Source organism: Halichoeres trimaculatus, unplaced genomic scaffold (genome assembly GCF_033239565.1).
Source record: "Halichoeres trimaculatus isolate MK-OKI-2021-1 unplaced genomic scaffold, fHalTri1.1 fHalTri1_scaffold_15, whole genome shotgun sequence".
NCBI classification, from domain to species: Eukaryota; Metazoa; Chordata; class Actinopteri; order Labriformes; family Labridae; genus Halichoeres; species Halichoeres trimaculatus.
In genome coordinates, this window is record NW_027437193.1 from 8,869,035 (window position 1) to 8,893,510 (window position 24,476).

Genomic DNA, 24,476 nt, shown 5'->3' on the forward strand with positions numbered 1-24,476 from the left:
TGAGGCGTCTTCCCGGGTGGACACATTTCCTTGTTGCACAAGTGTCTCAGTGTTTGTGTTCAGCTTGTTTTGCCCCTCAGAAGTGATGGCACATGTTTCTGTGTGCAGTGGCAGGAATCGTAAGCAGCTCTGATCCTGTTTCTGTAAGAAAGCAAACACAGTGACGAATCCTGTCAGCCCATGTTTGAGTCCTAACAAGCCAAAGCAACGGTCCAGCACACACAGGAAAATAAGCTGTATTGACCCGCTGTGAGCTTGGACATTTGTCTCGGATGAGGACATGTTTTTGGAGGGAGGGAATCCAGCTAATCTGGGCTCTGTAAGAAAGCAGAGAACGGCTCTCACAGCTTAGAAACATGTTGATCCAAGTCTCTCTATAAACTGAACACAGTCTCAGTCACATTCAGGGGAACAGCAGCTGCCTGGCCTGCTTTCGAGGGCTGTAATGTAAACCAGAAATTTCTCTTTCCATATTGCTCCTACTTTTTCTCTTTGTAACAGAGACTGAGAGGAAGATTTTTCTCACTTTGTGTGTAGAAGTACTTCTAAACAGTTTACAGTCATGCTGAACTCCATATTAATGTCAACAAGAGAAAAAAGAACATCTTGCCTGCTGCGGTGAGCTGATGTGTAGAAAACATCACTACACTACATCTATGATTCACCGCATCACCAGGACTCAAAAAGACTATCAATTAAAAGTGTGAACTTTGGAAATGCTGGAGCGCTGCAACAGCAGTTGTCTTTCTCTGTGTGAAAAAACAACATCCTGTTTTAGCCTCTTCCCCCGTCTCAAACAAACGCTTTGACAGACTCAGGCTGTGTTTGTCAAAGAGAATGCGGTGCTTTCCCTTCCTCAAAGATGTTTGCTGAGCCGAAGTCTTCTGGTTCAGCTTTGTGGGAACAAACTGTGTTCAGCTGCTTTGTCTATAAAAAGCATCCACATGACCCATGAATCTCACTGCAGCTCCCAGGTGTGCTTCATACTCACATAATGTACAGTACAAACACACAGGCTGTTTGTATGGCTGTGATAAGTTGCTGCTGATGTAATCCTCATGAAAGGTTGTAAAATGTTTGGTCTTTGGGAACATTTAATAGAAATGTGTAGGTCTTTTTTGACTGCAGGGACCTCCCCCTGGAACTACTGTGAGCATTTCGCCCAGAGACCAGGGTCTAAATTTAGTTCTTAAAAAATTGACCACAGTTACATTACACACAGCAATGACTGACTTGGTTTAATAACTCCTAAAAAATGGTCTTCTTTGAGCCTGGCAGTGTAAATGTGTCTCTGTCAGCTCCTGGTGTTACAGTTTAAAGACCTACCCAGTGAACTGGAGACCCTAAGATGAATGTGTCAGTGGATATCCAGGTTACAACAACTGCTGAAAAAAAGAGGACCTCAGAAATGCATCCAAGTTTCGTTTTATATGTATTTGTTAAAATTATCTTCATCAGATAAGTATTTAATACTCAAGCCTTGGCCTTTTTGGGGGTCTCTGAAAGGAAAATGGATCAAAAATCTGAAATCTACACAGTCCATTTGAATCATTATGGTGTCATATTAAAGGCAAAACTTGTGATTTTTTTTCAGAGGTGACAGTATTGGTGTATGTCAGCTTGTAAATGTCAACGTTAGCTTTGAAAAAGCCATTGGCCTACCAGAGTGCTTTGACAGTCAAAAATAGGCAGAAACGATGAAAAGTAAAAATAATAATAATAATAATAATAAAACAATAATAATAATAAGGAAAATAAATAAATAAATAAGTAAATAAAACAGTAAATGCATACAACATAATAAAACTATTTAGAAAGACATAATAGACCCAGTATATGTTACTGGCTCAGAGTAATAACTCAAGTATTAATCATAGACAGGGGTACCTTTCACATTTGAAATGATACAGATGCCCAGTACCTGGCAATCGGTACCGGTACTCAACAGTAGCAATTTTTGGTGCTTTTTTGTGTTTATGTGGTAAAAAATGTCAATTAGTTTGATAGATAGATAGATAGATAGATAGATAGATAGATAGATAGATAGATAGATAGATAGATAGATAGATAGATAGATAGATCGATAGATCGATAGATAGATAGATAGCTGGATAGCTAAGAACTTTATTCAGAGTTAACAGGTATCACCAAGGGATAGAACAGCACACAGCTACAAGAAAAAGATCAATTAAAAAAGAGAAAAAATCATGCAAACAATAAAAAAATGATAGAATAAAAAAAATTCAATTTAACAAATTTATTATTCAATCTATAACCTTGCAGTGCTGTGTGGTTATGTCCAGTATGTAAAATCGCTTTCTCTACCACTCTTTCATAGTCACAAGGAAGCATTTAGGTACCTAAACATGGTACCTTTTGGTTCTATGTGAATCAGTACCCGGTACTTTTGACAGAATTTGGTCTGGACCTATATGAGAACCTAATTCAGTATCCATCCCTAATTAGAAACAGAAAGTTCAGTTGAAGTATATCTTGATGGCATTTGTAGGTGAATTTCTCTGTGCAATATGACTATATCTTTACCTGATAAGTGCTATCCTTTTTTTTGTGGTATAAAGTCTCTCAATAGAGGGACCTTAGGGTTTTAAGTGTTTCAGAAGAATGCATCCTCCAGGAAGTCGTCTATTAAAGGGGAGTTGAAACATCTCTGCCAGCTTCATGAGCAGTCCGGTGTATCTCAGGTAGAAGCTGTTTCATGCTTTGACCAGCGATGACTTTGTCACTAGCGCTTCTCTTCTTTATCAACAAATCTTCAGTGGTCCAGTAAAACACAATCAAAACCACCACAGTGTGAATATCCTTCACACTAACAAGCTAACTGAGTTGCTTCACATAAAGATGGTGGCTTTTCTACTTCTATTGGCCTGTCATGGTTGTCTCACTGCCCTCTACTGGTCTTGTGGTGTTTTGCAATTACCTTTATTTTTCCACCATACATTGCTGGCCTGATTCACATCATCCAGCCTGGAAACAGATGGGCCATGAGAACCATGTAGTTCCTAGGGATGTTTTACCAGGAACTAACTGAATCCTGGACCAGGAAGTAGTGTTTTGAGAAAAGGATGATCACTCTGCAGAGGAGCCCAGCTCTTCATGCCACAAACTGATACACTGTTACATTAAACAGCATCCAGTATGTGGTGAAGAACCAGACAGGTACTTTCATGCTCTTCACCACAGGCTATACCTCTATACACACGACTGTATGTAACTCAACACCACAGCTCTTTCATCAAACGAGGTCCAGTGTCACTTTTTCATGATTAAAGAGGGATTAATGAGTTAATTATGTGTCTAAGCTTTCATTCAGCAGTGGGAGAGCCAGTTAACCTGCATGTCAACTTCAAGGCGGAGATGTAATTAGAATAGATTGCCAGATGGGAGGGATGGAGGGAGATGAGACGAGCGATCCATCAAGCATTCAGCAGTCAGCCTGGAGTCAGAGGAGGAGCAGACGGATGGGTTTGATCTTTATATTCAAAATATTCAATCGAAAATGATCCCTTAAAATTCAGAAAATAGAAAGTTTTGAATAAGTTAGAGGCTGTAACTGCTCAATTTGAAAGGTTTTTAGTAATATGATAAATTTCGCATTTGATCTTTTCAGTCTGACACAGGAGCATTTACAGACTGATGCTAACAGCTCTAGAGCAGAGTAGCAACCTCATGAGTTGCCATTTAAGAGACTTTCTTCAAAGAGAGATTGCAGCTGCAGAGATTCATGTTACTAGAGTCGGGCATTTTATTATCGAGCAATGGACCTGAGTCAGAGGCTGAATGTTTGGCAGGGGTTGAAGCTGTTTCATTATTAAGGTGTCACAAGTTTGTGTGCTTTCATTTTCACCTCTGCCCTGAAGATGGTTGGTCAGGGCCGGCTGTGTCTCAGCGGCAGAGGTGGTTGTCTCTATCGAACGGTCAGGAGTTTGAGTCACAGACACAAATTGGAGCAACGTGCAGCTCTCGATCCAGGGGACCCAGTTCTGGGCAGAATGATAAACAGAATCTATTTCAATTAGACAAGACCAGTGTGTAAATCTGTGCCTAGGGGAATACTGTAACTTCGAGACATGCACTTCAAAGCACAGAGCTGATTACTTATAGTAATCATTCACTATTATCGACGCTGCACATTGCACATGCAGTGTGGGTGGATTGTAGCACTACAACTCTCCTGTGGAGTTTCTGGAGCAGCTGAGGCCTGAGTCTGACACTGACAAAGGTAGGAGGTTTTGTGATGGATACAGAATTTATGTAAACATCCAACTCCACCAGGAAGGTAACACAGCCAGATTACCAGGAGTGGGGTTCGAACCCACGTGGGCTGATGCCCATTGGATCTTAAGTCCAACGCCTTAACCACTCGGCCATCCTGGTTCCTTTTATGGAACAGAAATAGAGTAAAAAATAGTTTATTAATACCTAAGTAGAAATTCAGGAGGCGTCACAGCAGCAATCAAGAAAACAAAAGTAAGAAAGTGTATAGAAAGTGTACAATAACTTCAACCAAAAATTGGATTCTGGGAGGAGTTTAAATAAAAAGATTAGCTGTAATAGTACATCTGCTTCACAAATAAAAATAGATAAAACCAAAACAAGATTCTCTAGTGGAAATAGTTGTACATTTCCTGGACATGACTTGAGTACGTTTGAGCAGAGTAAAGTCAGGGAAAACATTTTCATTGTTTTTGTGTGTGTTTCAGTCTTTTCCAGGTAACAGTAACGCAGACAGCGTGGTTCAGTACAAACTGCAGCAGCCTGTGATCGCCCGCTTCCTCCGCCTCATCCCTTTGGACTGGAACCCCAGCGGCAGGATCGGACTACGGCTCGAGGCCTATGGATGTCCTTACAGTGAGTCTTTTTTATTTCACAGACCTGACATCACTTTCAGGGGTTCACAAAGAAAATTAAAAGATAATTCTCCCCACCTTAGATTTTTTTTTGTCTGTGATGGCAAACCGGACACATCAGAAAAAGTCCTTTAAAGGCCGCATTATAATTAAAATTCCTTTTCCAATTATGACTTGTTTTTTTAATGTAGAAAATACATAATCAATTTTACATGTTGACTATGTATGTGTTGCCGGAGGCCCTTTTTTTTTTTCATTAACTCGTTAAGTTTTAATTTGCTAACAGATTGCTTCCATCCTATCAATGACGTGCTGTGTCCCCTCAACACTCATTTGTAGTGCCAATTTATTCTGTTTGCATGTTTCAGTTTTCACACTTCAGAGCTTTATTTTTGAAGTTGTTTACTGAGCAACATATTTAAAAATACAAAGAAACTCTGAGGTTTGCCATCACATTGTCTCGTAACTCACACCTCCTCTTGTGAGAAGAGACACTTCACGCTTTTCTCCTTAAAGCGAGAAAACATATTTTCTTAACGGTTTAATTGGCACTGGTTCTATTTTTTTAATGACAGTTTTGCTGTACAGATTCTAGAAAAACAATAAACCTTTACATTGTGATTTTACACTTTATCACCTGGATTTTTTTTTTTTAAGCATTCAATAAAACTGTAGGTCTGTGGACTGTAGTCCTATTTTTTCTCTCAAAGCAATCAATTTATTCAAATTCTGGATCTTGGTATCCAGAATTTTGCCAGGATCTGGATCTTACTTTTACAACTGTCAGAATTTTTCATGACCTTGTCTTGTATTGTTTTGCTAAGCAATCCACCATTTATTGTGGAGTAATATACACATATGGTGAAAATGGCCCCATCTCACAATGATAAAGGATCCTTAAAATCCTGGATCCAGACAGTTATCCGGATCACTTCCAAAATTTTTATCACTTCTTCCTTATCCCATTTTGAACATTTCCTGAAAATTTAATCAAGATCTGTGCATTAATTTTGAGTCATGTTGTTCACAGAGAAACAGACAAACTCTCCCAAAAACATTACCTCCTTGGTGGAGGTAATTAAGCAAGAAGCTCTTTTTCTGGCCTTGTGCTTCATGGTTTAAGGCTCTTTTACACACCCTTTCCTCTTTTTCAGCCTCAGATGTTGTGAGTCTGGACGGTGTCAGCAGCAGCCTGGTGTTCAGGTTGAGTCCCGTGCAGAGGCAGGCGTCCAGAGATGTCCTTTCTCTGCAGTTTAAAACCCTGAGGAATTATGGGACCCTGTTGCACGCCGAGGGAGAGGGAGGACTTGGCCTCAGTCTAGAGCTGGACAGAGGGAAGCTGCTGCTGCTGCTCAGAAAAGGTATGGCCTGCGTACATTTACCTAAATGAACAGTCAATCCTATTTGAGTCAGCTAAAAGAAAGGAGACATTTTCACTGCAGTTGTTGAATTCATGAGTATTTTGAAGTTCTACAGGTGCAGCACATTTGTTAAAGCTGAAGGACAACGTGAAACCTCTCTGGGAAAACTTTAGATTGGTTGTGGTTGGGTGGAAACAGACGACATATACGCTGCCGCCTGATTGGTTCGAATCTTATCTCACGCTCTGCTGTCTGCTTACAGCCATGATGGATGGCCCCCGCTCACTGTAGCATGTGTTAGGGGCCGGACTCTGCATGGCTTGATCCATGGCTCACAGTCTGCACAGAGGAGTGTGTGTTTGCATGTGTGTGAATGTGTTTAAACAGGGTTAAACCAGAGGTTGTTTGGCTGCCGTGCTGAATCATCACCATATGGCTCACCTCTCCTCAGAAACTCCATCTGGCTGCTGAAACTCCCCCTTAATCCATCCGAAAACATCCATCCTCTCCTCTCCTCTGTCTCCTTCTCTCTTTTTGCACTTCTTTTTCCCTCTCTTCGGCTATCTTTTCATCTCTCCCTCTGCCTACTCCTCTGCCATGTGTCTTTTACAGATATTCTCTCATCCCTATATTCTTATCTTCAATCATCCATCTTTTCCTTTATCCATATTTTGTCACAGCCTGTTGCCAAGTCATCTCCAAGTCCTTAGAAGAGAACAAAATCCTATAAGGACAGATGAGCAACACATGAAAGAGAAAGGAAGTTTGTCTCCTATAGCACAGCCCGAGCTAAAGGCTAATTAGCTCAGGCTGGCTGTATAGCTCTATAACACAGGAGCTAATCTGTTTGTGATAATGTCCATACCAAACCATAGTCAGCAGTTATTCTGAAGTGGTCTGTTCAAACTTGAGAGTCTATCAATAAAATGAAGAGTGAGGTTACATTAGCTCTGATTGGTAGATGACTGGCAGGACATAGCTAACCAAGATTTACTGATGTTACATATTACAGACATGTCTTAGAGCACCAGACTGCTAGCTGCGCTAAATATAGACAGCTACTAAACTACTTACAAACTGACAGTGTTTACTTGTTGTCACGTTAGCCTACAGAGGAGCACCGGGCTGCCGATAGCACTACATATAGCCGGCTGCTACATCTGCTTGATGTCATGTTTCAAACCATAGCGCTACATAACTGTACTGATAAATACCTTACCTCAGCGCGTTGTATCCAGTAAAAAGTTTTCTTGAACAAAGAAAATGTGTTTCTATCCAATCTCCTGTTAATTCCAAAACAAACACATGCCTCACTTAAAGTAATTTACAGCAGTCTGCAAGACCCTGGACCACAAGGTGATGAGGGAGTGCGTCATAGCATCTTGAAAGTATAGGCAAAAGCAAAATATCAAAAAATGGACTTCAAACAATTTTTGAGTCACTCCATTCAACCCAATACCCAGCCCTGAGGAAGGATGTAAAAGTCCCCTATAGGAATGACAGAAGAGAGAACAAGAAGGGCTCCCCCATTGTCCAACAGACCAGCAAAGAAAACAGCCTACCATCTCCTTTTCTATTCCTTTTCTTCTTGTACTCTTCACCTCACCTCTCCTTTCTGCCTTTCTCCATTTCTCTGTCCTAATTACTGTTGTTTGCTTTCACAGATCACTGCTCCCTACAGCAGAAGAGGCCATTTGCTTCTTTTAAAAAGTGCTCTCTCCATCCATCTCACCACGTTGTTTTGTTCCTCTCTTGACATTTTGGCATGCTCTCGTGGTTCGAAGCCCTTGTTCTTGTTCTTTTGCTTACAGTCCACTGCACTTCATCATTCTTCGTCTCTTTATTACTGCCTCTGCCCTCCTTCCAGTCCACTCTTCCACTCCGTCTCTCCCCTTTTGTCTCCCTATGTTAGATTTTTAGGTTACAGATTGTGTAATTTGGGTCATAAGCTTTGTGACTTTGAGATCATGCATGGGCCTCTCTGCTTTGTTGCACTCTCACATCCAGGTCTTGACCCCCTGGAGCAGATGCATTACGCTTCATGAGGCAACTCTGAGTAACAGCCATGCACAGGATCAACAATGCTTTCTGGAAAACAGAAGAAACAAAACACCTAAAGTTCAACATTTTGTTAACCTGGAACCATATTTATGTAGTCCAGAATGTCACTTTGGAAAACACAAACAGCATGAGTCCAAACTAAAAACCCTAGTCCCCCTTCTTTAAACCCACATCTTCAAAACAGTCTGTAAAGAAGCAGTTATTGCTTTGGTAACATGAGTAAATTGATTGTGACTTTACTGCTAATAGCTGGGAACAGTGCCCACAGACTACCAGGAATGGGAATCAAACCCATCAGGGCTTCTACCCATTAGAACCTAAGTCCAACTACTTTTCCACTCAACCATCCTGGGTGCAATTGGAAGGTCGCTTTTAAATTTACAAAAGCCTAATTGGCTTGATACTACTCTCCTTCATTTATCTCCAGAATTTTGACATATAAATTGGATTCTCATCTGGGATATTGTTTGTTGTTCTGTGATCTAGTATTTCACAGCCAGTTGCACGATCCAAAGGAAAAAAAAAAAAGAAGATATTTCTAGCATTCTGGCACAGTTGTCAGACAAGGCACTCCCATGCTGCATTCTTTGTTTACTCACTGTTCCAGACTGCATTTGGTGCATCCTATCCCCTACTCAGGTAAAATTATTCCTGTCCCTTTCAAAATGTGCTGTCACAGGAGATGGCAAAAAATAATTAAAGAAATAAACATTTGGTTGGTTTGGTTGGTCGGTACACATTTAGATTTGTTTAAGTAGTAGCTTGTGCAATATTTCCACTATGATAAGGTGCAATGCACCAAATTCTGAAATGGATTTTATTTCAACACAGGATATAGTTAGTTATGCATTCTGGTGTCGTTATATAGAGAACACTTGTGACATTTGTTCAAAGGTGTCAGTATTGTATTTATGTTACTAACTCAAGAATTACTCAAACAGAGCTTTATTGAAGTATGACTTGATAGTGTTTGAAGCTTATGGCAGGTACACACTACAGGATAATCGGGCTGATTTTTGTTCCAATCTCCCCATTACGATCAAAGCCAGCAAAGGCCGGACTGTTTGATGACATCGTGTGATTTTCTTGTAGTGTGGTGTGTGTTAAGAGTTATTTCTTCTGGTTGGAGCCACTCTGAAGGCCTCCGATTCAGAGATCATAGGTAATGAGCATGTTTAATATTTGGGACTAAAAATCCTGTAGTGTGTGGGGAGCTCTGAGAGGAGCCGAGCAGGTACATGTAATGTCACGCTTACAGGAGCAAAGTCAATCAAAACGTGAGCTGACTCAGGTGACTGACCGAAGAGGAAGTAAGAAATCTAACTGTAATACTTAAAACAACTTTACTCACCACCAATTTACATTGTTATTCATACAGCCCATATCCTTGCCATCTCCACAACCTTTTCCATAATCCCTTTCCTTTCATGCGTTTTTTTTTTTCGAAATTCTAGAGTCCGAAACCAAACATCTTTGCTTTTTCATGTACATCCGTCATGTCACGTTTTACTACGCAAGATTTGGGTTATGGGGATGAAGAAGCTGAAGCTCTCTGAATTTGTTCAGTCTGTTAGTGTGTGGTGTCCTCAGAGTGCACACCACACACTGTTAGATCAAGAGAGAGAAATCTTGTGCGATCTGTCCTTTGTTGTCATCAAGTATGTGGTCTCTAAATGTGTGAAGGTTTGGAGAATCCTGTAATGCAGGGTTCTCCAACTCCTACCCTGGAGGGCCGAGACGCTGCAGGTTTTCTTTCCAACCAAAAACTCCACCAGCTGATTTCACTGATTACCTCCCCTTCAAGCAGAGAGCAGGCACTAATCAGTAAAATCAGCTGGTGGAGTTTATGGTTGAAAAAAAACCCTGCAGTGTCTCAGCACTCCAGGGGGAGTTGGAGATCCCTGCTGTAATGTGTACCAGCCTTAAGTATCTTCTGTATAACCTGGTGTGAAACTGCAACTGTGTTTGTACATGATAAGTGCTTCAACTTGTGCCTTTTGTTATGGAGCAGTTTCATGGTTTAAAGGGCAGTTTTTAATGGGTCCTGTATTATTAAATTACCAGGAGTGGGGTTCGAACCCACGAGGACATGTGCCCATTGGATCTTAAGTCCAACGCCTTAACCACTCGGCCATCCTGGTGGTTTCTTGGTGTTTTATTTCACTTTTATGACTTACAGAACAATCCTAAGGCCTACTGTCGCTTCAATACAATCGTACAGATTGTATTGAAGCTCCTGCTCTTGTTGACCGGATCCTCTGTGTTCTTTTGATTCTATTGTTCTCCTCTTTGGCCCAACTTGAAATCAGTCATGGGCATCAAAGCTCAGCCCCGTTCCACAGTTTATACCCAGCATAAGTCAGTTGGTAAAATTTGTTTTTCATACTAGCTGTTAGTGTCACATTTTCCAAATGAAAGAAGACACTTTGCCTGGATACCTCCGCTGCAGGAAAGTAACTCACTGATGGTCTTCTCAGACAATCAACCAATCAAAATGCATTCATATTTCAAAATGATGGTGTCTCCAGTATCCATAGACGCTTTTAGACAGATTTTATCCTTTACTTTGACCTGACCTTGAGCAGATCTCGACTGCTGTTGAACAGCAGAATGGGCTAGATCGTGTCATTCTTTATAAAAACCCATTCAGAGATGAAGAGCCTCCAATGTTAACAGTAGGAAGTTGAAAATGCAGACATCTTTTTAACAAACGTGTTGGAACGGTCAGTCATTTCTTTAGAGATACACATCTCACGGAAAGATGACACTGTTAATTTAAAAAACCCTACACTACCAGAGAGCAAGGATTGTTGATAAAGAGTGTTTGTGGGTTGAAAACCATGTTTGGAGCTGCATACAGAGGAAACAGTCTCTGATAAGATTCTTCCTGTGATATTCGACTCGTCGTCACAGTGAAAAGCTGGAGAAGCAGACTGTAAACCAACTTCAAAACTGTGGAATAGTTTAGCAGCTGCTAAAGAGCCAGCGCTTGCAGTTTGACCCTCCTTGACACTGACAGAAAATGCCGGAGTCATTAGAAGTTTGCTTAATTTCTTTGAAGACTCTGCTCAGTGTTCTGTGCTCCTTCAACAGCAGCATATCCTGCACAGCTCAGATTTCCTTGACTCTTCTAGAGCTCCAGCACTCCTGTTATGATCATGTATATATTTATATATAATACCACATTAGACTTTAATGTGCACCCCCACGCTCCACAGATGAAAAATGTTTCGATTTCTCAGACCCCTCGACCTGTCCTCTGTACCACCATCACCCTGATGTTTAAATTTTTCAAATGTGCTGACCTGGAGCTTGTTAATATTTTCACTGCACATTCATGGTCCCCTCAGGAAGTAACCTATTGATTTGTAGTGACCCACCCCCAATCACAATTCATATCACAGTCTTGCTCAAGGACTCATTGACAGTGGGCTTACTACTGTTGTAGTACAAACCAGTAGTTTTCAATGCAACCCGAAACCCACTGACCGCCTTATCTAAAAATGTTATGTGTAATCATTTCTTGCGGGGAAAGATTATATGCCTTACATAAACCATTTCTTCAGTTGTAATGTTACCGACTGTCCAGAGAGAGGTAAAGCTTGAACACAGAAATAAAGGAAATAAGAGCTTTATTTGTTCATATCAATTCATTTTCTCCTGGTTTGCCCTTGGACCTCTTGTATCGATCCATGCTCTCTCTTTTTAGTCGTTTTGCCGGTAATCAAATCATCATAAATGTCCCGTTGCTCACCTATCCACCCCCTACAACATTTAGTTTCTAAGTAATGCCATCATTCTTCTCACATTGATTTTACTGTCTCTTTCAGCTTGCCCAAACTGTAATCAAATAAACCAACAACAGGAATGTGTTGATAAGCCAGACCTCCCTTTTTTGAGTCTTAACTTTCCCTCACCTTCAATAAAGATGTGTTTTCTCTTTATAGAAACTGTAAACTTTTTATTGAATATCAGTTATACATTTGTCTACCCCAGTCCAAGCCTTTGTTTTCTTTTTTTTCTCTCTGTATAATGTGTAATGTGTTTTAAAGGCTGGCTGTATTTAGCTCCCCCTCCCCCTCTGTGGACTCACACAGTTTCTTTCACAGCACTCAGAGTGTTGCAGAAGTACACAAGCTAATTTGAACCGTCAGGAGCTCATCCATCATTAATGATGTTTCTCTATGTTTCCGCTGCAGTTTTAGAGATGATTACATCTTTGGTTTCAGTTCTTATTTAGAGCTTTTAAAAACATTAATGCAATCCTCTGTGTCCTCCTCTATGTGGGATATACAAAGCAAAATTCAGATATTATAGAAATTCAAAAAACGGTTGGTGTTATCTTGTTGAGAATGTTAAAATAAAAAAATCTCACACTCTTTTGTTTCCACCTCTTCTCCTCCAGGTAGGACCTCTACCTCTGAACCCCGGCACCTGGCTTCCCTGGGCAGCTTGTTAGACGACCAGCACTGGCACCACTTGGTGTTTGAGCGTCGAGGCTCTCACCTCAACCTCACTGTAGACAAGCACACAGAGAAAGTTAAACTTTCTTCAGAGTTCAGCCACTGGGACATAAAGCAGGTGAGAAATCACATAGGACCAACAAGAATTGCACATACTGTATTTTGATTTTTGGAAGTTTATGTGTGTTTTTGTCCCTCGACAGCTGTGTGTAGGAGCAGTCCAGAGCCCTGGTGCTCAGAAATCAATCTCCTTCAAGAAGAACTTCCAAGGCTGCTTGGAGAACCTGCATTACAACGACCTTAACCTGATAGAGAAACTCCAACACAAAGACCACCAAGTTACTGTTATGGTAGGCTTGATATGACTATTCTACTATAGTTTACCTTGAACTTTGAGATTTCTTAAAATGAAAAGTGAATAATAATAATAATAATAATAATAATAATAATAATAATAATAATAATAATAATATTAATAACAATAATAATAATAATAATAATAATAATAATAATAATAATAATAATAATAATAATTATTATTATTATTATTATTATTATTATTATTATTATTATTATTATTATTATTATTATTGATAATAATAATAATAATAATAATAATAATAATAATAATAATAATAATAATAATAATAATAATAATATTTTTATTATTATTATATTTTTATTATTATATTTAAGTAAATTATTTTATTTTCATTTAATTAATTATATATTTATCATTTTTTTTATTATTATGTTTCAACCTGGTGTAAGCAACCAATACAGTACAAAAAAAACCTACATTAATACGGCTTAATATGACTATTTTATAATAATTTACTTCATACTTTGAGATTTTTTTTAATGAAAGTGCATCATACAGAGTATTTATTATTATTATTATTATTATTATTATTATTATTATTATTATTGTTATTGCTGTTATAATAATAATAATAATAATAATAATAATAATAATAATAATAATAATAATAATAATAATAATAATAATAATAATAATAATAATAATAATAAATAGTTTATTGATTTGTTTTGTATTGTATGTATTGCATGTATGTATTGTATGTATTTTCATTTTTTTTTTATTCATTTATGTTTTTAATTATTTTTTATTATGTTTCAACCAGGTGTAAGCTACCAAGGCAGTACAAAAATAATGACAAAAAAGTCAAATTTATATTCTCAGTTAATTAATTTTTTACCTGTCCCAACATTTTTGAGAGGTAAAATGCCCCACTTTAAACGACTGATATATTGTTTGTGTTTTCTTATGAAGAAACTTTAGTTTTATAGATTTTTAAATTATTTCTTTCTGTTTTCCAAGCTTCCAAACTTTTTTGATGTGAAGTTGTTTAAACTATGGTGCTTAAAAAAAAGAGAAAAAGAAATAAGACAGAATAAATATAAAAGTCAGCAGTGGTAATATTTCATTCTGCTTTGTAAAGCACATTTGTTTATAGTGTTTAGACTTTGCTCAGATCAGAGGGCTGTTGTTTGGTCTTTAAAGTGATGTAATATCTGCTTGTCTGTGCCGTGAAGACAACAGCAGCTTTGAGCTTCTTCACTTTCTCTGTTAGCGTACTGGTGGCTTTTTATCCAGCGCTTCAGAAGCAGGACACAAGCTGCTAAACTGCTTCTGTGTGCATAACATACTAATGAAATATTCTGTTTTTGTGAGCATTCTTTTTTTTGTGAATGCTAACAAATTATGCAACACTGCATTCAAAACTTGTTGTTTTATGTTTTATTTTGTTTTAAGGTGCTTGATTTTGTCCACTCAACTTGTTTTTTTATCGATCCCACGAGTGTGAAAGCAGTCCCCCCGGTATGCGCTTTAGATTCACTTTCCTCCTCTGGGATTCAATTACAGAGGTGAAATATTGGCTTCACTATTCAAGCACACTGTAGTTGCAGGCTGATGGTGCTGCTGCTGTTAAATGAAGCCCGAACAAAGGAGTGTTGACGCTGGTTAGACCCTTACTAATGCCCTCTCATCTTGGCTATTAAGACCTTCAGATGTTTCTACATTCTGGATGAGCAGAGCAAGCTCATCAGGGAGAGTCTGTGAAGCGTTTCTGCAGGGACTAATAAATGTTCTCTCATTACAGTACAGAGCCAGGCGGCAGAAAAGAACATGAATTCTTTGTAAAGAGGTTCAGAGATTTCACATGCATGGCTGAAGATCTAATAGAGGCAATTTTATGATGTGGCTCTTGAGGTACTAGCCACAAAGTTATGGTCCTATTTAACACAGAGACTAAATGGTGCTCTGCAAAGGGCCATTAATACAAAGGATAGAGGGATGTGAATGTGAAAGTGTTGGCTTGTCGAGCTGTCGACTTCTGAAGGTTTTTTAAGGTAACGTTGAGGTGTGTGTTGTGCACTTGCACAGCCCTCTGCAACATGAGTTATAGTGCATCACTTTAACTGCACCACAAAGGGCTTTTAGATGTCATCTGTGTTTCCAGAGCATTATAAAGATAGCAGACTGATATTCCCTGCAGAGAGCAAGGACTGTAATTTATTACCTCTGCAGCTTTAGCAATGGACCTGGTGCCATTACCACCACTCAAAACAATGGAGTGTAACAGAGATGTGGAGATATTGTAGGAATGGGCTTACTGTTTGCTCTCCTTTATTTCTTATCGCCTCTACCTCCAGGAGAGGTGACTTTGGTATTTTTTAAAGTTTGCTTTCCTAATCTTATTCTAAGCTCTGCTCTTATCATTATGGAAGTCCAGTGTCATGTCCTCCTTAAGGAGACTTGCTGATGAGATCATTGTGACATGAGGTCGCATTGGCACACCCTCTGCAGCTGATTAATATTCATGTTTATGTTGTTTTATCTCTGAAGTAATCAGTTATCTTTTTCTGTCCCCTCCTTCTATCCCCGGTTTCTCTCTCAGGGCAATGTGACCTTTTCTTGTGCTGAGCCAGTCTCCGTTGCAGTGACATTCCCTGGCCCCCAGAGCTTCCTACAGCTGCCGGCGGCGGCGACAGCGTCATCCTCAGGGGGCGTGTCTGTAGGGTTCCAGTTCAGGACATGGAACAAGGCGGGGCTTCTGCTCACCTTTGACCTGGCCCAGGAAGGGGGTGTGGTCTGGTTGTACCTGAGTGAGGCCAGACTGCGGCTGCAGATCCATAAAGCTGGCAGAGCGCTGCTGGAGCTCAATGCAGGTTGGTTTTCAGTTAGAGGAACCTTTAAAACTTTAAACTTTATGATTTTTAAGTAATGTATAACCATGACAAAAAACGCAAAACAGACAAACTACCTCAACTTGTTTTTACTGTATTTAGGGACAATCCCAACTGTCATTCTTACCTCTTCCCCTTGGCCCTCTGTTTTGAGGGCCAAAGGGAAGAGGTACAAAAGCAAATAAGATGCCTCCATTCTCCTGCTGCATCATCACCCCTAGATGCTCGCTGTCTGTTGCAGGCAAAGCAACTGTTTCTTCTGTCCCAAACAAAAGACATTTTTACAAACTCATGATAACCCAATGTCAGATTAGGGTGAAAAACTCACAGCTCCTGAATGCAGCTTATTTGTCCAATCACTAACAAGTGCAGCCCACGGCAGTGGAATCCGTGGGCTACTAACCCGTCACCCTAGTCTGTCATCGGTGTAGTTATTATTAGCTATAAACGAGCTGTCGCTATAGCAACGTTAGGTAGATGTTATAACCAGCAAGTTCAAAATACAACCAACAGGTCAAAACATTATTAATGTGAAGTAGCAAAGGGTTGGATATCTGATTAAAAAAATAATAATAATAATATCATGGGAAAGTTATCATACCCTTGATATTACAGAGAATTTAAACACCCCTTCACTACATGTGCACGTGCAAAACCAAGAGCTTAGGGATAAGACAAGGGCTAAGGGGTAGAATTGGGATTGGCCCTTAGTCAGGCCATGCAAAATGCACCAGTTGAGAGTGGACAAAGAAGACAGAGATTGCAGGCAAAGGAATTTGTGTTGATTGTAAAAACTTGACAAACTGAGGATCAGATCAAACCAAAGCAGCTTCTTACCCTGAAACCTACAGATATTTCACCCATGTCCCTGTAATGTCATGGCCTCTCTGACTCAGCTGTTATTGACCACAATGCTGTGGTCTCTAACCATTAACATGGCAGGGATATTTTTCAGTGATAGTGAGGTGTTATACACTAACTGTTTCTTCAGAAGGGCTTTAGAAGGGCTTCAGCATCTTCACGGTATATTTTCCAAATCTTGTGTAGTAAAACGTGATTTCAGTGTAAACAAATGGACGGACACATGGGAAAAGGCAATGATGGTTGTTTTTCACCTCTTAAATTAAAAAAAAAAAAAAAAAAAACACAAAAAAGAAAATATTATGGAAAAAATTGCGGAGAAATTGGTTGTTAGAAACATTTCTAGGAGGTGTATTAATTTTTTAAAGTTTGACCACAACTCATCTGGAATGACTGGAATGGCAGATTTTTTTACCTTAACTGCCGCCAGTCACCAGGGGGAGCAGTTTATGTAGCAAGCAAGATGAAGTCCTTTTTTTTTTTACGGTTTATGGAAATAACACCTTGTTTGAGTGTAAATGTACACTTTGCTTGAGCCAGGGCTTTACACTGACTTGGCTGTATTCCTGAGTTGAGCAGTCAGCAAGAAGCAGAGGAGATAATGATATATTTATCTATTCCCTGAAAACGCACAGATTGACACACCTGGTGTAGCTCGACTGGTGCTTGTTGCAGGTCACTCAAACAAACCACAGATATGGAAGTAAAGACAAGGCTGTGTTAGCTGCACGGCCTACTCCCCAGCTCCTGACAGCTTGTACTATCTGCTTGTATCACTCTGCCTCACCAAGCAGGCAGTCTTACATATTTTAAGAGCAATGTTCTTCTTTGACTGATAAAATTCTGCTCTAAAAGTGAGTGGAAAATGTTGTTAAGCTGTTTCCAGACAGCAGTTTGGTTCATGTGCAGCAGGTTGTGTTGTGATAGGAAACTTAATTTGGTCATTACTACATGAGTGATCATGCTTGGCCCCAGCACTGAAAGAAGTACTCTGACTGCCAAAGTCTGCTTCAGGTCTTTACGGCTCAGTGTGCAGCCCTGAACAAATAGTTGGGAAATAAACCCAGCAGTGTGTGTTAATGATGTTTTTGGTTCACAGGTTCTGCTCTGAACGACGGTCAGTGGCATTCAGTGGAGCTAAACTCAAGGCGAGGCCGTCTGAGCGTCACCTTGGATAAAGATGAAGGAGGCAGCGCTCAAGCCAGCCCCTTATTCCCTGTCACTGTAGAAAGTCACATCTTCTTTGGCGGTAAGATGAAAACAGGTCATCTTTATTTTCCTTCAAAACTGAACCCTGTCAAGCTTTAAGCAGCCATGTAGAAGCAGGTGAACCTCAGATTAATGACAGGTCTAAAAGGAGTTGAATGAAATAAATGTCATGCAGTCAGACTGTGCCAACCAACACCAGTGTAAACTTCTTATATCTTTCTTTTCTCTTTTATTTCATTCACACTTGTCACACTGGTGTCTAAACTCTGTCAGCTCATTACTAAAACTTGTGGTATGTGTGCACCTCTCTCTTATGGACTCTCTCCAATGTCTTTGTCCAGGCTGTCCAGCTGAAGACGACACTCAGCAGTGCAGAAACCCCTTTAATGTCTTCCAGGGCTGCATGCGCCTCATAACTCTTGGCAGTCAGAACGTGGACCTCATCACGGTTCAGCAGAAGCAGCTTGGATTGTACAGCAACCTGCAGATTGACATGTGTGGGATTTTCGACAGGTTAGTCACGCTAACACTTGTCAGTTGAGGTGCATTACGACACCGTGTATCCATAAGGTAGTTTGATCATTAGAGATGGGGAATGACTCCTCTACTTCAGAAATTATGAGATGCTCAGTTCATCTTCAGTGTATTTTCTGCTAATATAGTCAATAAAGTACACAAGACCTCTATGAGCTCTAAAAGGTAAGTTTATTATGAGCAGTTGGTTGTAGATGCAAAGTAACTAAACTACCAGAAGTGGGATCTGAACCAGGGATGGGCGATGAGTTTTGAATGTTGGAAAAGTCATCAACATAAAGAATTGAGTAGTTTGTGCAACAATGGCTTTGTCCTGTCTGTGGCAGGAGAGCATATAGCAGCAATCCAATTTTTGCTGGATGCCAGGGCTGTGACATGTCAATTTAACAAAAAACAGAAACAATAAAAAGGAACAAGGGGAATAGGAAGTAATGTGCGTAAACCACCTAAAAACACCCAGTGACTTTCAAAATAAAGCAAACCAGGCACAAACAAGATCAATTTTAGCCTAACTTTGGCAACAAATCAACATCATGAACAGGCAACAATAGGAGTGGGAGAAAAAAAATGAAAATTGATATATCAGGATTTTTTCTTTGTCCAGAAAAGTTCAACCTTTGTAATAAAGCACCAGCACAGATCACTCGCCCTGCAGAGGTCTGTAGTTTCTGATACGTCATGTCAAGATGTAGATCTGGAGATCTAGTCTGACACACACACACACACACACACACACACACACACACACACACACACACACACACACACACACACACACACACACACACAGAAGGGGGACCAGGTGTATGTAAAAATACAAGATGCTAGTGAAAACATTCACAGTATCGATTTGCATTATAGCACAAAGGGAAGATTTTGTTAATTGAAGCTGAGTTTCCTCAATTTCACCTTCATCGATATCTAATTTAAACTAAAAACTTTTGAAATGCTTCGTCCTGCAGCAATCAAGCTGAGTTTGATAAAAAGTTCCTCCAGTGAAACAGAGATTTGACAGAACGTAATAGCTCTATTGTTGGCCTGTCAGAGGTGTCTTTAGAGTGGGTGGCTTTAAAACAGAAATTGTGTTTATTTCTGTTCTTGATTGTTTCTGAGCGTCAGCTTTTTTGTTGTTTTGAAACATCATTTGTCTTCCCTTCGTCGCCAGAATGGTATATACGTTAGAAGGCGCTCAGGCAGCAGTTTAACAAAATCACACAGACAACAACCACAAGTTTTACAGAAAATACATCTTTAATTATTAAAAGACAAATGTGTCAATACGTAGAATAGAATAGAATAGAATAGAATAGAAAAGAATAGAATAGAATAGAATAGAAAAATACTTTATTTATTCCAGAGGGAAAAATTCAGAGGTCACACAGCAGCAATCTAGAAAACAAAAGTAAGAAAGTGTATAAAAAGTGCAAAAAGGTCCATAAGAAAATAGATGCTGACAGCTTGTCCATCATTGTCCAGTTCAGCCAGCCTCCACCTCCACAGGGTCCAGGACTGAGCTTCTTCAGCAGTCTGTTCAGTTTCTGTTTCCTGGATCCTGTCTGCTCACAGTTCTTCCAATGTGGCGTTGGTGTCTGATGTTAGCTCCATTAGCCATGTCTGTGAATAGCATGATGCTACTCTGCCTTGTGGTATTCCCTCTGTTGCTGGGTTGGCACAGCTAGCTCGCCCATCTTATTGGAGACAGATCTTAAGTTCCCAGTAACGATGGATGGAAGGACAGGTCCATGTCGTCACTTCTTAGCTCACACCTGAGAACCAGCACGTCATACTCACCTCCTTCTCCTCACCTTGTAGGGAAACATCAGGCCTTGCATCAGTTAGCATTGACTACAGGCTGCTAACAGCTGATTTCACATGTAAAAAATGCGGCCTGGGTTACATGTAGGATCTCCAGACAAACACGGGAGAAAAAAAATGTAAAAATATCACTGAAGACAAAACCAGTTTGGTGTCCATGACCAACAAATGAACCATACCAAAACCAAAAAATGACAAGAAACGGACAAGAAGACAGAACTGCTATAACAGGCAGCCAAAACCAACAGGGCGGCGCCTAGCTTAGCTTTAGCTGTGTCAGTGTGTGTTATGTGATACAAACAGAAAAAAAGAAGACTAGATAATTTGTATTGGCAATACTGTTTATCAAGAAAGTCCTACAAAAGAAAATTTGAAACTTGAAGGAAAAAAACAAATCAGACAGCAATTTCAAACCTCAGAATAAAAGTTTCCAGGTTCAAGTGAAAGATGACAAGATGACTGATAAAAGTGTACAGTATTTTTGTCACAAATGGAAATGGAAAACATTGGAGCCAAATCTTGCACTCGAGAGGATAACAAAGAAACACGGTGAAGGAAAGAGGGAGAGAAAGAGAAGGACGCAGAACAAATTGTTTGCCGTTTTCATGTCACGCCAATAGCTTCACAATTAATGAGACAATTACAACAATTATAAAACCCTTCTCCAGAGAAAAGCACACACATGCTTACACACATACAAACAGCCTCACACTGTGGACACAGCTTTTTATCATCACAAACACACAAATATTGAACAAGCCATGTATATTTGCAAGATAAGAAGAATCTGCCCGAGTGGTTTTAATTAAATGTCCCCTGTTTTCAGCATTCATCAGATTCAGCAGAACTCCTCCACAGATCTGACTGCACGCTGAAACAAACCTATAAAAACAGCTCTTCATTGTAAAGAGAGAAAAAAATCGACCATATGCTCGCTTGTTGTAATCCTGCTTATTGAATTTGGGGCCCATGGGATATATTGTGCAGTAAAGTCGGCGAGAAAATAGACTCAGTGACACGGCTTCAATGTGGCGGGCGGTCATACGTCAGGGCAGGTTATTATATCTGCAGCGTGTTTTATGATTGTAGCCTGTAGCACAGAGTATTAAAGGCCAGAGCAAATACTGCTTTAAAGAGAAACGTGGAGCTCAAAGAAGACTCTATTACAACGTGTGTTCATAAGTTCAACCCTTTGTGTACGATGACGTCTCCTGAAGACTGAAAAATGTTTGTGTATCACATAAAAATCCACAGTTAAGACATTTCCTTGGACGGCAGGTGTGTTAAATTGTTGTATTATTTGGTCCTCCACTGGTTGATAAAACATCATGTCCTTCCTGCCTTCCTCCTTTCCCTTCCACAACTCTTTGTTTGTTTCCTTCCCTGGTTTCCAAGACGAGACGAGCTGAGGCAGTTTGTTTTTGGAATGGCACATTTCATACACTGAGGCAATCCAAAGTGCTTTATGGAGTGATAAAACAAAATAAAAGACACAGAAACACAATAAAAAAGAGCAGGAGTTAGAGATGGTTAAAGAGACTGAGGGGGTTTTAATGTGTGTGATCTGCAGCTGTGGGACGGGGCAGGGTGTGCTTTAAGACATCTAAATCTGTGCACCAGATTTTTATAGCGTCATAATAATGAAGCACTTAAAACTTTGCAAATTTAAAATATTTCTCCTTTGGTTCAACTTCTCATGCATCATGCAGAAAAAGTTTCTACTCTGCTTCATTATTCTGAAAACATTTTTGTGAGCCTTGGGCTTGATGAAGACAGTTTATGGTGATGCTTTGGTTAAGTTTTCTATTTTTTTCTTTGTTTGTTTTCATTTTTATTTTTTGTTTAACCGTAGTTTTAAAGTCTTCATGTTGTGATCTGTTGTATTACTTTTTTACTTCCTTGTATTATGAGTCAGTCTTGTGTCTCTCCTAAACTTGGTTCTGTTAGATTCTCTGAGGTATTCCTATTTTATTTTGTACTTCCTGCTGCCTGAACGTCTAGTTTAGTTTCACCTCCAGACTGTGGTTGTTTTACAAACCGCCTGCTACACTAGCAGTGCCTCCTTTTTATGGCTGAATTTCAGTATGTAGTAGGTAGTATGCAAAAACTTGCAAAACCTGCAGTATACCAAAAATCCCCAGATGCACTACTGATCCAGGAAAATTTCTCAGTATGCAACGGGCCACTCTACCTGCGGGTGGCAATAACCTGGTCATTCAGTATATTCAGGTGGTCATTCTTTGAGCACAGACTGTTGCTGAACCTAGACCTGATCAACTGCAGCAACCCCAGATCATAGCACTGCCCCCACAGGTTTGGACAGTAGGCACTAGGCATGATGGGTGATCACTTCATCTGTCTCTCTTCTTACCCTAATGGCCCATCACTCTGGAACAGGGTCAATATGGACTAATCAGACCACATGACCTTCTTCCATTGCTCCAGAGTTACAGCAGTCAGACTCTACCATCCTCAATGCAAGATCTTTGTAAAGAATTAATGCAACTCTGAATAGAAATAAATCTTGTGACATTGCAGGAGCTTATTTAAACAATGCCACAGCGAATGTGTGCTGATTTTTTTTGGCCAGTGTATGTAGTGCTGTGTTCTCACAGAAGCTAAGCATCAGTGGCTTTTCCTGTCACTGGGTCTTTATTGACAGAGGCTTTGAGTGCTCTCCAGGCCGAAGAGACAGGGGTTCCCTCCAGTAATGAGAACATTGTTCTTTGAGTGACAGAAGTTTAAGTGTCAGATTTTTAGTGTAGTTGAGCTAAATTGGCACCATGGCCCACAGGGTGCTATGGGACACAGTGTGTGGGCGCCTCTGGGCTGAGGGCGATGCTGTTCTGTGAATGACATTTCAATGGATGCGCACTTTGGATGAGACCATGTGCAGTCTGACTCATCTGGTTATCCATCTGTGACACCGCACTGTTTGGTCTCTGCGGGAGGAACTGTTAGTCAGAAGCTATCAGAGTTAGGTTTTCTGATACACTGTCCAAGCTGGGTGTGTGTGTGTCTGTGTGTGCAATGGAATGAACAGAAGTCTATTAAGTTTGATTTTTATAGTAGTAAAGTCTACCAGAACAGATACTTCATATTAATGCAACTTACTCCATATTGAATGGATGAATTATTACTTCAACCCTGAAACATGAGTATACACGTGCTCTAAGTTTACTCTCACAAAAGCCAAACTAAAGTGTGGTGACCAAAAGTTGTTGAAAACAAAAGTGTTCCTAGAAGCCACCCATGTTTAATACACTTCCATCAGAGTCAGGTGTAACCGAAAAAGTTTGTTCTAGCAACTCTGAAATCCATGTAATGGCAGCTTTAACCTTAGTACTCTGAGAACAGTATAACTTATTTTGAAGTTTGACTGCAGAACACAGAACAAACGACAAACTGGTGATAAAGTCTCTCTGAGACAGTTTTTGTTTCCTCAGGCGGAGCAACCCTTAGCAAGCAAGGTGAATCTAACTGTCAGAGATACAGCAAGTTGTCATCTTTAGTTTTCTCTTTTCTTTTTCCTAGTTTACCAGAATGAGGACACTCACTTCAAGTCTGTTTTTCACCCTCCCAGTGACAGTGCAGGAAGATGCTGTGGTACTGAATATCTTATTTGATACACTAAGAAACTCCATGGAAAATTCCTTAATTGGGGTATGATGCAGACAGACATCATAACCTGAAAAAATAAGCTTTGTGGGACTTAGGGACACACATTTTAAGTATGAAAGAAGCTCATTTAAAGTTTTTATTTATGTGGCTGCTTATTAAAGAGTCTCTATTAGTGTGAAAATGGGCAGGTGTTGTGTCCCAAACCATGTACTTCTGTACTTGCACTTGCTATTTTGAGTGCATAAGTGTGTTCACACTGACAGGAAAAACAAGAAAAACACCTTTATTGTACCTTGATTTCACAGCTGGCGCAATGGTCGATACTTCTCACACTCAATAGTCCCTATGTTGGCTGGGTAGAGGGAGGAGCAGGAATGGATCAAACAATAGTTGATGGTTGTGATTGATGAAAAGCACAAGAACAGCTGTGAATAGCTGCGAAATGCGATCATAGTGTTAGATTTTTACAC

General features: G+C 39.8%; 1 protein-coding gene and 2 non-coding genes across 3 annotated transcripts in view; 1 reads left to right on the forward strand and 2 right to left on the reverse strand.

Moving 5' to 3' along the window:
* The window catches only part of LOC141803994 (contactin-associated protein-like 4), a 142,636-nt gene that overhangs the window by 62,588 nt on the left and 55,572 nt on the right, over positions 1 to 24,476 (forward strand). Inside the window, exons 4-10 of the mRNA XM_074688170.1 lie at positions 4,722 to 4,869; positions 6,023 to 6,229; positions 12,696 to 12,871; positions 12,957 to 13,103; positions 15,678 to 15,948; positions 17,927 to 18,076; positions 18,378 to 18,549. Coding sequence (XP_074544271.1) covers positions 4,722 to 4,869; positions 6,023 to 6,229; positions 12,696 to 12,871; positions 12,957 to 13,103; positions 15,678 to 15,948; positions 17,927 to 18,076; positions 18,378 to 18,549 — 1,271 coding nt within the window. The remainder of the gene's footprint in view (positions 1 to 4,721; positions 4,870 to 6,022; positions 6,230 to 12,695; positions 12,872 to 12,956; positions 13,104 to 15,677; positions 15,949 to 17,926; positions 18,077 to 18,377; positions 18,550 to 24,476) is intronic.
* trnal-uaa (transfer RNA leucine (anticodon UAA)) lies at positions 4,313 to 4,395 on the reverse strand. Its single transcript has one exon. It is a non-coding gene; the product is annotated as a tRNA-Leu (tRNA).
* trnal-uaa (transfer RNA leucine (anticodon UAA)) lies at positions 10,349 to 10,431 on the reverse strand. Its single transcript has one exon. It is a non-coding gene; the product is annotated as a tRNA-Leu (tRNA).